The sequence below is a fragment of the Podarcis liolepis genome (genome assembly GCF_965112155.1).
Source record: "Podarcis liolepis genome assembly, chromosome: 1".
NCBI lineage: Eukaryota > Metazoa > Chordata > Lepidosauria > Squamata > Lacertidae > Podarcis > Podarcis liolepis.
In genome coordinates this window covers 76391802-76408399 of record NC_139554.1, presented here as the reverse complement: position 1 = coordinate 76408399, position 16598 = coordinate 76391802, and the positions used below count along the sequence as shown (strand labels likewise).

Sequence of the window (16598 nt, the reverse complement as noted above, 5' to 3'; positions counted from 1 at the left end):
GTGGGGCAACTTGTGACCCTCCAGATGTTGCTGGACTTTAGCTCCCATTCATCCTAGCCAGTAGTCGTAAATGATGGCAGTTGCAGTCTAGCGCCATATGTCTCCATACCCTTGGACAAGAATGCTTCCTAAAAGAATCAATAGCTCTACCTTTTTGGAGTGTTTCATGTGCCCATAAGCCAAGCACATTCCGCAATGCCATTTTGTTTGGCACCGGCATTGTTTATAGGGCCCTTGGAAGCTTTTCTTAAGTTACTACGTAGTATTCCCCATGTTAAACATATTATGTGCCAAGAGTCAACACTAAAAGATACACATTGAAATATAGGTAATAGACCACTGTTGAGTTGCATGTCGTTTAATCTTGATATGCCTTTTGTACCTACAGATTCTTGGACTGACATTTGCAATGACCATGTACTGTCAGGTTGTCAAGGCAGATACCTACTGTGCATAGAAATCATAGTCAACGTCTGTCAGCCATGGCTCACCTCTCTACAAGACAAAAGAGGACTCTTCTTCATGCTCATACTTTTTTTTCTATGTAAAATAAACTGTGTATAATCTTCTCTGGAAATTTTGTGACTCACCTTAGTTTGTCACCATCGGAACTCAGACTTGCTTGGACAAAGGAAACTACTAAATAACAAGAAAGAAAGAAAAAGTGTTCCCCTTTTGCACAGACTGTCAAGTGGGAAGAGGCTGCTGCTTTCATTTTCCTGGAGGCTGCTGGCAAATAGTTTTCCTGCGTGGAAATAGAGAATCAAGTTGTAGCAACGCAAGTGCAGAGGATGTGGAGGTTCCATTTAACTGGAGTTTGTCTTTAACAACCGCCAGTGTGGCGGATCCAAGAAGTATGCTCCTGAACTCCAGATATTACCGTGGAGTGAAATGGCTCTAGGAAACTTTTCTACTTAAGCAAGTGGTTTCAGTTTTGTGGCCTCTGAAGTCAGCTCAGACAGGATCTACCCTGGCCTACATTGTAGGTGATCTGTAAGCAGAAATTGGGTCCTGTCTTGCAGACTAAATCACTAGTGGTACACACATGATGTGTGAAAATTTATACAACATACATGGATTCATACACTCTGAGCAGTTTAAAGAAAAGTAGTCTAGCAGCTGCCTAAATAAGTAGGGAAGTGTTCTATCCTGTTCTATATTCAATGGGACCATGCATTCATTCAAAAGGAAATAGTAGATGATTATTTCTTGGAAAGGACATTTTGGCCATTGGAAAACACAACAAGAAGCAAGGAGTTGTCTTTCTGTCACTGTCCTCTGGATTTTCTTTTAAATGTCATTCCAGTTTCAACTTACATTGTGTTTCTCATTTCCAGGCTTGAAGTACAACAAAGAGCTTTAAGCGACTTGTCACTAATATGCCATTTCATTAATTTGCTCCCTACTAATTTCATCTTCAACTAGGATAGGCTTACCAGGCATCAGAACAATCCATTAATATACACTTGTTTGAGTTGGGTTTTTTGACCTTGTACCTCTATTAAAAGAACTAAATCAAATTATCTCTAGGAAGAGTAAGGACGTTTGCATAATTTTCCTGCTAACATAGGTAGCCCTAGTAATGGCTTTGAATTGCCAAAAAAGAGGTGAAACTTTACATAGGCATTTCCATGTTTCTTTTGCAAGCTTCTTGTACATCCCTATAACCTTTTGCCTGTTATAGTATAGGCTATAGAGCCAGAATTTTGCTGCACGCCACCCCAACCTCTGAGCATTGCAAGATTCCAGGCACTGGCACAACAGAGACTGTGGTGTCTTTATGATATATGGTTTATTAACACATATATGTAGCCTGAGCCTATGATGGAGGGGCTCACAGCATTAACATCCAAACAGGGTCTATGTTTCTCCCATAGCCACAGCTTTGGATTGAAACATTGCTCTCCCTCTTTCTGCAGCTTGCTGCTTCACTTCTAGGTCATATCACTCCCACTTTTAACTCTAAACTCTGGCTTTGTCCTTCTAACTAACAGTGAGCTGAGAGAGGCGCTTCATCTATTTGTCATCTTGCACACCTCTTAACGGTCCATCACCTAGGCGAGCACCTCAACATGGGACGCTAGCCTGGATCCAGGGGGTTGAAGGATCTCGCATAGAGCCTACTTTCTTTCTCCATCCTCTCAAACTCATAACAATATTCTCTTACCTTCTTACCAGCAAACATGCAGACCTAGGTGCTAGTGTGGAATGTCAGGTCCTCTCTATGCTGGCAAACTGCAGTGTGTAATCTGTGAGCAAAAAAAGATAGTGATCAGTTCAGCTGGTCATTAAAAAGAACATATTAACACATGACACAAGCATTTTAGTATGTAAGCAAGCATCAAGAGAAACACTGTGCTAGTAAATCAGAGTTTGCTCCAACCCTAATAGTTAGTTCGTACTATGTCTGCTCTAGTCCCACAACAAAGCCAGCATGTAAACCCTATTTTTACAAGCTAGGGAGCCATTATACGTACAGTTACCCTTCCTGATTTTCTCCCTCTTGAACAGCTGAGGGGAGTTAACCTGCCCTTCCCATTCTCCCCACCTTCAGATTCAGCTGCTCCTTTGTGCTTGCCATTCTGCCTGTTAATATGCAGTCCTGGATTGGAGTATATAGGAATATGCAGATTAATTCCCACTATTTATAAATTTGGAAAACCTCATCAGATGAGTTAAGCTCAAGTGATATCATAGCTTTAAATCTTTCCTTTTGAGCAACTCTTTGGCTGCAAAGAGTCACTCAGTAGAGTTAATAAAATATAAAAAGCTAAATATGCCATTGGGTGTTAACAGTCAAGAGTTTATGTATCACAGGTAGGACTCGCAGAAACCCATCTGAATTCTGGAGAGCTCCCACCAATCAATAGACAGTAGTGCACTAGATGGGTCAATGGTCTGACTCAGGAACATAGAAAGGTTGCCTTCTACTAAGAGTCTTGGACACCACAAAAGATTTGGGAGGGGGGAAGCATGTAGTCTCAGCACCCACCCAAGAACTATGACATTTTGTGAAGATCTGGAAACATAACGGCAATATTGAGAGAGTCTAGAGCCTTCAGCCATTGCTGACATCACAGTTAGGCTATAGCACAATTATACATGAACTGCAGGTGTGGGTTTAAGGGCCCATGGTCTACAATCTTTTGCATCAAAGATGAAAGTATATCCTGCCATATGAGCAAAGAACCAGAGGCAAGTTGAGAAGCAGGCAGCTATGGGAAACAAACAAAGTGTACAATAAAAACTAGGAAGTAAATTTCCCACCATGCATCCGAATCGTTCTCACTACCCCTCATCCTTAGTGTAACTTGTGCAAGCTTTTAATAATGATGTCCTCAAGCAATAGCATCTCTCTCTCTGGCATCTGCTTCCTTTCCCCACCTTTTTCTTACATATGAACAGATTGCAACTTGGGAGTTCCCGTGCTGTTAGTTGTTGTCATGGTTCATTACCGCTGTTGTATTCACAAGCATGCTTATTGATAGCTTGTGGATTTGCAGAATAATGGAGTGATGGAATACATTAATAAAACATTGGTTCCAAAAAGATTAAAGACAGATGAAATCTATTTATGGAGGTCCCCATCATTAAAAATTAACACAGCAGTCCTGGTGGCTCAGCGGATAAAAGCACAGAAGTTGTGCTGTAGAGGTGAGTGGGACAGGATGTTCCCACAAGAGGTCTTAAATTAATCCTTTCGTAGTATTGCCTCCAAAGAGGAGGGAACTACTATTGCGGGGGGAGAAAAAAAAGTTACATTTTTGGTGCTCTCTCTGGAAACTGCAGTTCTGCTGAATGGATGCTGCAGTACCAGTGTGCCGTGTGGAAATTTAGATGAGCAGCCCTGCTGCTCTTTCCAGTGAACCCTTGCCATCTATCACAGAGATGCAGGGATTGCCATTTCTCTACCAGCAACAAACCACGCAAACAGCAATATCCATAGGGCCGTGCTACATTTAAGCAGCAGCGATCTGTCAGCAAAACTCATTATCTTGTCCAGAGTGGATTCTGATGCCCTTCGGTATAAGGCTTAAAGGGGTCCTCTGCTAGGCCTTATGAAATGAATAGAGAAGTCAGAGTTACAAATGCACGCATCCTTGTCATATTGTGTGCAACCAATGGACTTGTTTCCAAGCTGCTGATGAGAGATGTTTCAGAGCATGCAAACCCATGCCACTTTAAAACCAAAGGAACTAAAACTGTCCAGTTGAAGGTTGAGCCCAGTTGTGAAATCATCTGTTTAGAAGCAGCTTTCTGGACACAACACTGCCAACCTTGGTGCTAAGGCAAACAGCGGCTGCATGTAATGCCAGAAACAATGCAGTCCGAGGGGAAAGGATTTCATCCAACACCAGCCATCAAAGGGAGGAATCTGCAGCTAAGCTACAGCTTACACATCCTGCAACCAACTCTTGCCGTAATCTCTCACCTGCTGTGTTCTATTAGCCAGCCACTCTAGTCCTCCATTTTTTTGAGATGAGGAAAAGGAGTTCACTTCTGACTAAGCCACTCCCTTGCTCCTGAATCCACAATAAGCAACACCCACAAAAGATTTTTTAACAACTTTCCCTGTGCACATGCCCCACACAACTAGTTTGTTAGCCAGGCACGCATTCAGAGCAGCATGAAAGAAGCCAGTGCCGCGGTTTTTCTATGTCATGATAAGCACAGGGCTTTTAAATGTACAACATGACCAAAGCCATTTAGGGTTCAGGTGTTGAGCCTGCCCCTAAATATATGGGTTTGGGTCCTTGGTGCTTCATTTCCTGTTTATGGCCCAAGGCCTTATTGTAATCCTATCAAAGTCAATGCAAATTAGGATGTGGGTTTACATTTCCGCCTATCATTTGTTGGGACTGTGTTGTCTTGTGTCTACTATGAATATACCTGATGCAGTGTGTGATTTAAATATACTGTAAAAATAACTATTGATAGCTGCCCAGTTTTGTTAACTGTCCGGGGGGCGGGGGGGAGAAGGAGTACCCTACCACACAGAATTACTGATCGATTGCTGATCTATAAATAGATCTATGACACTTATTTCATCTTTTCTTTTAATTGTACTGCTGTTTGGCCACAGCAACAAAAGTGAATTTGCCATACATGCTATGGATGGATATGCACCTTATAAATAGGAAGAGGCTTATTAGGAAGATAGTGCAATGTTGTCTCAGAGGTTCTCGGGCAGAGGCCTGTTGCGGTTAAAGCTTTCTGTATATAACAGGACAGGATTCTGCAGGTGAAAAAAGTACTGCTGTCACCCTTGGTTCACAAGGTTGTGCTCTAACTATGACACAAAAATGAAGGGGGGGGGGGCTTACTCCCAAGTAACAGGGCAGAGGAGCAACCTTAGACACTTGAAGGCCATTTTGCAAAACAAGTGGGGCAGAGCCGAGTTTGAATCTTGAGCATACACTGGCAAAACGTCTAGGCTAGACATCAAACAATGGCGCATGCATTTTCCCCTACCTTAAAAAGAAAGAACAGCAGAGAAACAGTGGGATAGAGGAGGGAAAGGATCTGTTAACCCTTTCCTCCCCAGTCATTTTGTTTCTCTCAAAATTGCCGTTCCTCACCTGCTCTTTGTCTCACAGACAAAACTATGGTATTACTATTATGGAAAGAAAAGCACCTTGAAGAGCCAAGACCAAGCAGAAGAAAGCTGCTTGAGGAAGACCCCCCTCCTCCCAGCTATTCTTCCATTCAAACTCATAGTCTCTTGAGGCTCCTTTGCTTTTTTAAAAAAGGGGAGTGGGGTGGGGAGGCAGGAAAAAGATGCATGTGACTCCTAGTCTGGTATAGCCCAGAAAATTACAGCAACCCCTGTTTTTGCATTTTTTAGATGTGCACTTAAAATATCTCAGGTGGATACCTGAAAATGTAATGTGCAAAGAGGCCCATGTGTCCTATTGATGATGTGAGAGATTTGAGCTCATTGGAGCCTACACCCAACACTTTTGTAAATGTTGCCCTCCATTTTGCAAAACATTTTCAACTCGTATGTAGCTTTATTTCATTTCAGGTTCCATTTTGAATATAAATTCTTTCCAGTGTTACCTGTTCCTGATCATTGTAGCTTTCCTTGGGTTTCTTGGATAGTCTTGCTGCAACAAAAAGGAATGGTATATTTTCATGCACCTCATAGGAAGGGGGGAAAGCTATACATTATTTTTTAAAAACTTATTAAATATTCTTTAAAGTTTACAGTGGAATGTGTTTTGTATTCTCTAATACCTATGTATAAAATTATAATATATGCTGTCATACCTAAAATCACTTTCAAGTTTTATTTACGTGGAAAAAAATATATGGCACATTTCTCTATTCACAAGTTTTAATTCCAATTTTTTGCATGCATGGAGGAAGTGGGGATTGGGGGCTAGAAGGAAAAATGGTATGTACAAGGACAGTACTTCATAATGTAGAAAACCTGTGGTTCAATTTTATTGCTACAAAACTCACTCTCTCTATATATATATGCAATCTGGCCTACTATTGCAGAAAGGAAAATGCAATGACATGACTCTATTAAGGATTTGTTAACACCCCAAGCATACAACTGTTTTATAGTTCACCTGCCCACACCTAGTGCTGGCATTAGTATGGTACATTTGCCATATTGTAGATGCATGGTTTAAACTATGGTTTCAACTAAGATGATAATGATTTTAATATGATTCCCAATGAGTATTTCACAAAGTTATAATATACTTAAACATGCTAGTGTTTGAAAGAAGGTCCTGATGTGGTTTCCCATCCAAACACAAAACCATCAAGTAAAATGTTAGGTAATAATGATTCACTATCATCATTATTTGTTTGTTTTATATGCTTCCTCTCTGTCAAGGCACCCAAGGCAGTTTAAAATTAAACCCTAAAACAAATACATTCTATAAAACCAAGACAGACAGAATCCTCCTATGTCAGCTGGGAGTCGATGCAACATGCAGTCCCTGGCCTGGGCTCCCTTGCTTCTGCCTTCCCTTGGGGCACGAAGGTATTTGCAGCGCCCCCAGTGAATCATACATTTATCACCATGGGAAAAGTTGTAAGCATACATTACTAGATTGAGTACTGTTGGCAGGGTAACTGCTGTGGTATGCAGACAAGAGTTTCCATTTCCAAACAGTCTTACATCACTAGTGGTAAGTAAAAAAAACCCAGTGATATCTCCACTGTGTCATAGGAACAAAGGCAGCTGCTTTATACTGAGTCAACTGGTCCAGCTAACTCAGTACTGTCTGCAGGCAGTAGCCCCCACCCCCTTCCGGGTTTCAGAGGGAGGACATTCCCGGCCCTACCTGAAGATGCCAGGAATTGCACATGGGACCCTCTGCATGCACACCGTACTAAGCCATGGCCCTTCCCTTCCCCTCAGTTCAGTTCACACCAGCAGTTTCACTTCCCATCCCATTGAATTCATTCCTGTGTTACCACCATCACCAATGAAACTACCGTGTCTAATAAGGGGGTCGTGGTGGAATACTTGCCATCATTCACAGCACTTCCAATGTGTTATCAGAAACAAGGATGTAAGAAATAAAATTTTATGGAGTCCACCAAACTCAAAAGTTAAGCATTGATGCACAGTGAAGCCACAATGCATGCCTGACATGCAGCCTTAACACAATCCCAAAATATACTGACCAACACTGAAGAATAAGTGGCAAGTGGAAACCTAAACAGATAACTTGCAGAAATCACACGGTCATAATGGCTGCTTCCCATTTTACAATTTTCAGCCAAAAGAGAGTTCCTTCATGTGACTTCCGTGACTCCATCACACAATTTTAAATAAAATAAACTTCTTATGTAGGTCATGACCAGAAGTATTCATGTACCATTGTCATGAAATATTGGCATAATGGGTTTGATTCTGAGTATCAGCAGGAATATGAATGTCAGTCCTTTAACCCTTCAGCTATATAAGTTTTCAAAAAAGATCCGCATTTGCCTAACCATAATAAAAGTAAATATGTAACCATCTAATGCATAGGGATTACCTTGGCATCCAACAGATATCTGCTTAGGGTGTAGTAGCAATGGGTGGCTTTCAACTAGGTTTTGTTACTTCATGGGAGGCAGTGCAGCGGTACTGTATTTATTTTGCGTTTCTTTTAAATTAGAAAGTCAAAGGAGAGGTAGGAAGAAAGCAGACGAGACAGGCAGATAAGGTAAAACAAAAAACAAAAAAACTAAAGCAATTCCCATGTTGCTAAAATACTATTAATCTACTCAGCAGAGTTTTAGTTTGCAAGTAATTTTTGTACAATTCTGTAGAATCGTGTTAAAGGAAGTATTAACAACATTTCATACATTTAACCCAGGGAAAATCCTTATGTGATCATTATCTTTCAAAGCTACATTTTGTCTAGAATTGTTAGTAAGTACAATGCAGCCATACCATTACTAACATTAATAATGAAGTTTTTGTACAAAGCAGAACATAAAAGGAACATGTTAAAAGCTACAGTTGTTTCGGTATCTATTTATTATTTCTCTGAAGTGTAATGATTAAATCTTAAGTCTATTAGTTTAGGCCCTCATTGAAAAGGCACTTCAGAAATATATCTGATAAATTTACAGTTCTTAAGTTTAAAAGGTGGAAGTTTATGAGAACCTGCTCTGCTGCTCCCCCCCCCCCATCACAAATTCAATAACTGCCTCAAAGCTCTTTCTTTTCTTTAATGAATTGATTGTTGGTAATCTACATGGAAAAATATGCCAAGATGCTTCCACATATCATGCAAACTACTAAATGTATATGCATATCATTAGACTGATCAAAGCTTATCCTTTCATTGGGAAACTTAACAATGGTGAGAGTTCTCTGCCCTGAAATTTCAATATCTGTTGCTGTTTCAATGAGAGTATTAGAACTAGCACTTTAGCAAACTAAACTATGGTTTTATTGAAAAAGTAACACTATCAGATTAATATCCTAGAATGTACACTTCACAATTAGCAAAATGTGGCAGTCTAATGCCAAGCAAAGGTAGTCATGCTTTAGCCCCATTTAAATCAACTACATGCAAATTAGTCTTACTGATTTTAACTGGTTGCATTTTCTTGCTTTCTTATTTTATTTTTTACGGACATTCTCATGTCCATAAAAAGAAATTCAGGGGACATATTAAACAAAGAACCCAACTGATTCAAATGTGATGAGGATGCATAAGTTATGGTGGTGATTGCTGCTGGAGTCAAAAATATATTTATTTTACAGATATTCCCTTAACTGAATGCCACACTCCTGTTTCAACTCCTTGAGTTTTCTTGCAGTTCTTTAATTTCATTGCATTTTCTTCAAATGGTGCCCTGAGAAATTATGGTATTACTTTACTCACACAACTTGGCCTACTTTTTTGGGATGTTCGCTGTGTCACATGTCTGTATTTTGGTTCAGTTTTTTACCATGCCTGTTAGGAGGTAGTTTAGTTAACTTTGGTAAGCTTTGCTTGAAACATCTCATAAAACCTAAGAAGTAATTTGTATTCAGTTCACTCTGCTGAATGAGGAGTTGAAGGAACATAAATTACACTATGAAAATTCTTTTGAACTCTTAACATAAAGCTTTAGGGCCACCTTCTGGTAATTTACATAACATCCAAATGCTCTTCTGATTAACAACTTGCTTCACTAACTCCTCAGACATAGTCCCCAAGTAGCTCACTTGATTCAGTCTTTTCTTAGTCTTTTAAGCATCCCACTCAGGTCCTAAAGGCTAGTGCTGCAGAGGAGTGGGGTAGGGGACATGGACTACGGGATAGCTTCCTGCTACATGTTTAAGCTTGTGGAAAGGATGCTTGGATCTACTATAACACACTGCTGCAAGCAAATGAGTCAATTGGTATTTTCAGAACAGGGAAGGCATACCTCCATGGAACATGGCTGCAAACTTATTTTTAATGCCATAGCAAAGGGTAGCAAATGACCACCCACACCAGTCTCATCTCTCCCCCTCCCAACCCGGGCAAAAATTCTCAGCATATTTGGTCAATTACAGTGTGCTGTGACATCAGTGACATGAGGAGGAGGAGGCAACCAAGCCTCTTTCGGGTAACATTGCCTACTTATCTTTTAATTGCAGATACAGCAGGGAGAGGAATAAAATTGCCTTGCCCACTGAATCATCTGATGCAGCTGCCTTTACAGGGAATCCAGATGCTCCAAGCTTTCCCTTGGCTTAGGCTTTTACAAGCTGAGATGTTAGTTGTTATATGTGTTTCAATCACAAGTGACATTGTGGGCCTCCTAAATGGAGTTTTAAAAGTACTACATGGCATTGCATTTAAGCAGGCCAGATATTAACAGGCAGAGGTTCACAATGATCACAGGGAGAAGAACCTTGTGATAGGATCATAAAGCAGCTGCTTTGCCACCGGTGCTAACAGAAAAGTTAGCAAAGTGTCTAGACTCCAAACCCGGGGTGAAGAAACCTGTGGTCAGAGGGCTGGATGCAGTTCATCTGGCTCTGCAGACACTTTGGGAGCTATGCTTGCACTCCACCCAGCCCCACTGGAATTCACTTCTGTTTCATTTGTGTGTGTGTGTAAGAGAGAGAGAGAGAGAGATGGGATAAGGTAGAACATATAAATAAAAAGTCACACAATCCTGCAATGTTGTAAACTGCACCCACCACTGGCTGCAGACCCCACAATTAACATTTTCCATAGGTCAATTGCCCTTCATAGGAAAAGTTTTCCTCTCCCAGTCTAAGATGGCCAGAGGCCTAGCATTTTTTAAAAAAACAAACATACCAAATAAAACAAACTCTGCTAGTAAGAATAGGACAAGGATGAACACAAGAGAGGGGAAATGTAATACTGGAAAAACAAATGATCCACACAAATTTGGAGAGCACATCATACCTGTTTAAAGAGAGAGGGGGAAAAAATAAAAAAATAAAGAGAGAAATGGTGATGTGCAGCACAACTGGGAAGAGTGGGAGGCCACATGAGGCAGGGCAAAGACTGTACTAAAAGGTAAAGGTAAAGGACCCCTGACAGTTAAGTCCAGTCGTGCGCGACTCTGGGGTTGTGGCGCTCATCTCGCTTTACTGCCTGAGGGAGCTGACGTTTGTATGCAGACAGTTTTTTTCTGGGTCATGTGACCAGAAGACTAAGCCGCTTCTGGCAAAACCAGAGCAGCGCACGGAAATGCCGTTTACCTTCCTGCCAGAGCTGCGCCTATTTATCTACTTGCACTTTGAGGTGCTTTCAAACTGTCTTAAGAACAGCTTCTTCTCCAGAGCGATCTCGGCCCTGAATGGGAAGCCTGGACTTTGAAAGTCATCTAATCTTCCTTGCTGTACTATACTGTATTGTTTTAATTAGTGTTTTTATAGTTGTTTTGATTTTGTGTGGAGTGCCCTACCTGGGTGGATGGAGCAGCCAAGTAATTTCGTTGTCCCCGAGAGGGGGCAATGACAATAAAGATATTATTATTATTATTATTATTATTATTATTATTATTATTATTAAACTGCTAGGTTGGCAGGAGCTGGGACTGAACAATGGGAGCTCACTCTGTTGCAGGGATTTGAATCGCCGACCTTCCGATTGGCAAGCCCAAGGCTCAATGGTTTACACCACAGCGCCACCCGCATCATACCTGTTTAAAGAGGGAAATGGTGATGTGCAACTGGGAAGCACAAGGCAAAGAGTGGGAGGCCACATGAGGCAGGGCAAAGACTGTACTACTTCCTCAGAAATTCACACCAGAAGCCGGTGCAGGGACTGCCACCTCCGCCACTGTGGGCTGGTCAGTCCTCGCACCACTTGCCATGCAGAGACCTAACAAAGAAAACAGACTCTCAGGATATTCAGTCATTCTGCTCTATTGATTAATTGAATGCTCCAGTGCCTTGTTTACGGGAAGAGATATTGCTGCATATAAACGGAAATAATAGATGACACTTCCATTGTTATTGCTGAGGGTGCACAAGGCTTTCTCTTTCTAATTTAGCCGGCTCTTCCTCTGATACTACTGTTTCGCTCAATGCTTTACAGTGCATTAAATGCAAAATTGAAACGTAAATTGAAAGTGCCAGCACTCCGCATAAATATATGCATAGTAATCTTGTGGAAGCATAGCGGAGAATTTGCATTTAATTGTTCCGAGAACTATATTGGCAATTTTGGGTTCATTTATTCTGGAATGCATCATTTACTCTTTGGCGGTATCATAGGCATCCCTACCTGAAGCCAGGCAATACAGGGATGTCTAACCTAGAAAGTGGAAGCCGGCTATAAACAGGGAGGACCACTCAATGCATAAGGCTTAAAACTGATATGCATCCTGAATATCCCTCAAATCTCTCTAGATTTATCTCGGCTTTCATATCAGATTGTCTGTCTGCTTATTCATGTCGCCACATAGTGAGTGGCTCTGCTTATTTTAAAGTGCCAGAGATTGCTTTACTCATTCTCACCCCTTCTCCTTTTAAAAACTCGCTGACAATTGTTTCCATGATACCACTTAATAAGCATCAGGATTTTAGGAGGTGAAGGAATTACATCCATGCTCAGGTTGAGCAGATGCCCTCATACAAACTAATAATGTTCCCAAAATCCCACATGGCAAACAGGTAATGATGCCCAGGAATTGCAAAGATGATTTATATTCATGAAATAGGGAAAGAAAAGGATTCCCCAGCGGTGCTGCAGAGAGACAGTGCCTAAGCATATTTACAGATTATCACTGGGGGCTTTTAAACCCTGCTGCCCATTTCCATTAATCCAGAGAGCTGCCTGCCCAATTTCACATTGGCACACTCTCCATATAACAATAGAGAGCTTATTAAATATTAAGGCTTTAATCTTAAGTACTTCTGTGTGATGGAGGAGTCCTACACACTGCAAAGACAGACAATGTTTACCACATTAAAAAAAGTTATCTTGCAGAGACACACTAAAAGCAAGTAGCCAAGGACTATGTCAGGTATACTCACTTGCTTTAACAGGTGCGGCAGGCAGGATGCATTAGCCCCATCATTATCAATATTGGTAACGGGATGCTTGTTAAAGACAGAATCTCAGAATCTTTGTGACTCTAAACGCCAAATTTGCAGCCTCTGTGCTGCTACTTCCCAGCTTTATATGACTATAGATGGTTTAATGTGAGTAGAAGCCTCATGTCTGTAAACCAAATCCAAACTTTTCCCTCCTTTATCTGACCCTAGTCAATGCAGGAATCAATTACAGGTGACATTTTCTTGGAAGGCAGGACTAACTCAAAAGGTGAAATGTAATGTAGAAAGCTCCTTACTGGGGTGGTAAGCAAAGGAAACTGCCTGATACTAGGTCCATCTAGCTCAGTACTATCTCCACCAGGGTGAGCAACAGCATCTGTTCAGCAGGCCAGATTCTTAGTTCCCCCATTCTGGCCAAATGGCCCACCTGTAAATCACCTGATGTCAGGTGATGCATTTTTGCCCACAAGGCTTAAAAATTAAACCATCTTGTGTGCACGGTGCCTTGAAACCATGACAATCAGCTGTCAGGTCTTCAAAGCACCGCAATGGGCTCTCAGCAAATACCAATGATCAGCCCAAACACATGTCAGATCATACTGGCTAGACATCCAGGGGCCATTCCAAGCAATGTGATGTATGCATGCTGGAAATGCAGTTGCAATCCAGCCCAAGGCAAGCGCACCAATAGCAAGGAGCTGGGATCCGTTGTTGTTCTGCCATATGGACACACACAATTGCTGCCGCATATTGTATGTAAAAAGCAGGCAAGCCCTAGGATCATTCTTGAAACACTAAACTAGGTTAGAATGTCACTTAAAACCAGCCATGGATGAATCATGCCTCATTTCATCCACATGGGCACATAAAGCAGAATGAGCTGCCAACTTTAGCTAGCACAGAATGTTGTTGCCCATAGATTATTAAACGAGAGAGAGCTAAGGAGCAAAGATATTGTACCTATTCTGAAACACCTACATAGGCTAACACAGTTGGGTTTGTGCCTTGGTTGTACATGATCTAAGTCCTGATCCTTTCAAGGAAGACCTTCCCCCATATGAACATCCTGTGCTACAGGGTTTAAAGAATTGTCACTGTGGCCCTTCTCACGTTTCCATATTCTGGTGAGGCTGGATTATCATTTCCCAGGAGCAAGGCCTTCTCTCTTCTGGCCTTGGAGCTATACACAACAGGTCTGACCTGCAAAGCTAACTCTAAACCAGCTATTAGCTGATTGGCATAGACATTGAAGTAGTCCATGGGCAAGTGCTATTTGGATTCAAGCCGTGCCTGCAAACTGACATTTTTCTTTTACAGACAGCTCTGTTAGTCTGCAGAGGAGAAATGCCCATTTGCAGGCACAGTTTGAATCCAAACCGTTCCTGCAAATGGACAAAGCCAAGCACATTGTTAACTTTTGTCAGCTGATTGGTGCTGACGATGAGCTCCTTTGAAGTTGTCATCTGACGTCATGATGAAGTCTGGTGATTGATCGAGTGGATCTGCCCACCTGCCACTTATGGTCACTAGAGTGTGGGCCATTTCTTGAACCAGCCCTTAGGCTCAAAAATGTTCCCCAACCTTGGTCTAAACCACACATACTTCCCGGTCACCGCTTAATAAATATAAATATATTTAATAAATAAATATATTTATTACTTATCTGGAAACTCAGTCAAACTTGGGTCACCCTTAATAAATATATTTATTACTTATCTGGAAACTCAGTCAAACTTGGGTCACCTTTACTATGCACATTTCACTCTTTCTCTCTATTGAATTCATTCCCACTGTCCCCTTTCAACACAACAAAACTTGCCAACGAACAAAATGTTGCAAGGCCCAGTCCTTGCTTACAAGATAACAGGCGATGGGTGCTATCAGGCAGGCTGTTTATTCACACAAAATTTGGCTGCTATCCCACACTTTCTAGTGCAATCATGGTGTCACTTTTCTAACTGCAAAAAAGGGGGAAGATAAGAAGAGTAACAGAAAATTGCACAGGAAAGTGAGGGATAATAACCTGGCAATGTCATATATAAACAGGCAACACTGAATAACTTCCATGCAAGTTTTATGGAATCATATCAGCATGAAGGCTCACTAGGAGGATAATCACAATTAAACCAAACTCGAGAAAGAAAACTTAATAACCTTGGCTCTTCAGAAATTGTTGATCTTAAAAGTTGCTATTATCCCTAAAGCTTTTAGCGGGAATCATGATTATTTATAATACATAACAGAATAATTATGGCATCATATTTCTTAGAATCTTTAATTGTAACTAAAATCAAAGAGTATGCTAATAACAATTTCAAACCGGGAAACATATTCTAAAATCTTCCCCAAATTACTTTCATAGAGTAAACTTTTCAATACGTGAATTGACACAATCACATGTAACTTATGTAAGCCCAAGAAAATAATTACTTTGATAACCTATCGCTGAGGAACAACCTACGGCACATTAAATGAAATAAGATAACGTTTGTGTTTCTTTATTGGTTTCTCAACTATTGAACTGCTTTATAATCTACATTCAGCAACAGCCAAGTTGAATTTGCTGTACCATCCCTCTGTTTGCTTCCAGACAAGGTTTGGTAGACCTTTCTTGTCATAATGGAATTCCTTTTCCTTATCGCTCTAGATCTTGATGTCTAACTTCACCCTGGCAGGAATAAATTGAAAGTGCTCTGATCAAATCCAAATGGGCAGCATTTATCAAGAAGATAAATACCCAATGTTTCAACACCTTTGACAGCTGCTGGGAATAGGAACAAAATGAAATTAACCCTTTGAGGCAAACCCTCCAAGTGCATGCTCCTCAACTTCCAACAGGTCAAACACGAAGCATAATGTGCAACCAAATCAATAAATGCCTAACATTTAAGAGAATTACAACACCAGATTCTAATGTACAGCATCAGTTTTGTTAATTTGTTTATACTAGAAGTAAATTTAACACCGTGCAACACTTAGGAGGGCAAATTCCCATAAACAAAAGCTTGTGGCTGAAAATGAACTTAGCTCTTATATGTACAAGGAGTAAAAGAGAGAATGAATGCTTAAACTAGCGAGTTCACAAGCGAGCCCCATCAGATTTGTGTTATGCATTCAAATCTAATTATGCCTGAAAAAATACCAGTATCCAATCAGAGAGACATATCTGTCTCTACCATTTGCCAGGGAAACCCTTCTAAGATGTAGTCTGCAAGTTGAGCTAGAAAATTTAGTAAGTCAAAAGACCCATAGGATACCCTATAGAGGAGTCATTTAGAGCGCTTTCCTTCACTCGTTTAATTAGGGTTGCCATATTTCAAACAGTGAAAATCTGGACACAAAAGTTGTGGGGGTTTGGGGGGGGCAAAGTTGTTGAGCCTTTTTTGCAAAACCTTCCCCCCCCCCAACTTGGAAGTTTTTACCAGACATTTTTGCCAGTTTTCGAAAATTACGCCTGGACTCCATTTTCAACAGTCAAATCCTGGCTATGTCTGGGAAATTCCAGATGTATGGCAGCCCTACCTTAATGCAGTGCAGTGGAAGTGACTATGAGGAGTGGCAATCACATTACATTCAACAAGCGTACAATATGTGAACCTCTACTACACAATAGTAGAGTTGT

The 16598-nt window shown here is 40.9% G+C and overlaps 2 protein-coding genes across 12 annotated transcripts in view; one reads left to right on the top strand and one right to left on the bottom strand.

The window, feature by feature from the left end:
- The window catches only part of TSPAN4 (tetraspanin 4), a 511237-nt gene extending 504961 nt beyond the window's left edge, over positions 1-6276 (top strand). For all 11 annotated transcript variants that reach the window (XM_083478930.1, XM_083478924.1, XM_083478928.1 and 8 more), the window contains one exon: positions 389-6276. In XM_083478930.1, coding sequence (XP_083335056.1) covers positions 389-457 — 69 coding nt within the window. In that variant the 3' untranslated portion in view covers positions 458-6276. The remainder of the gene's footprint in view (positions 1-388) is intronic.
- The window catches only part of CHID1 (chitinase domain containing 1), a 132749-nt gene continuing 116493 nt past the window's right edge, over positions 343-16598 (bottom strand). Inside the window, exons 19-20 of the transcript XR_014519758.1 lie at positions 591-6107; positions 343-495 (exon numbers count right to left, since the gene is read on the bottom strand). The gene's annotated coding sequence lies outside the window, so the exon portion shown is untranslated. The remainder of the gene's footprint in view (positions 496-590; positions 6108-16598) is intronic.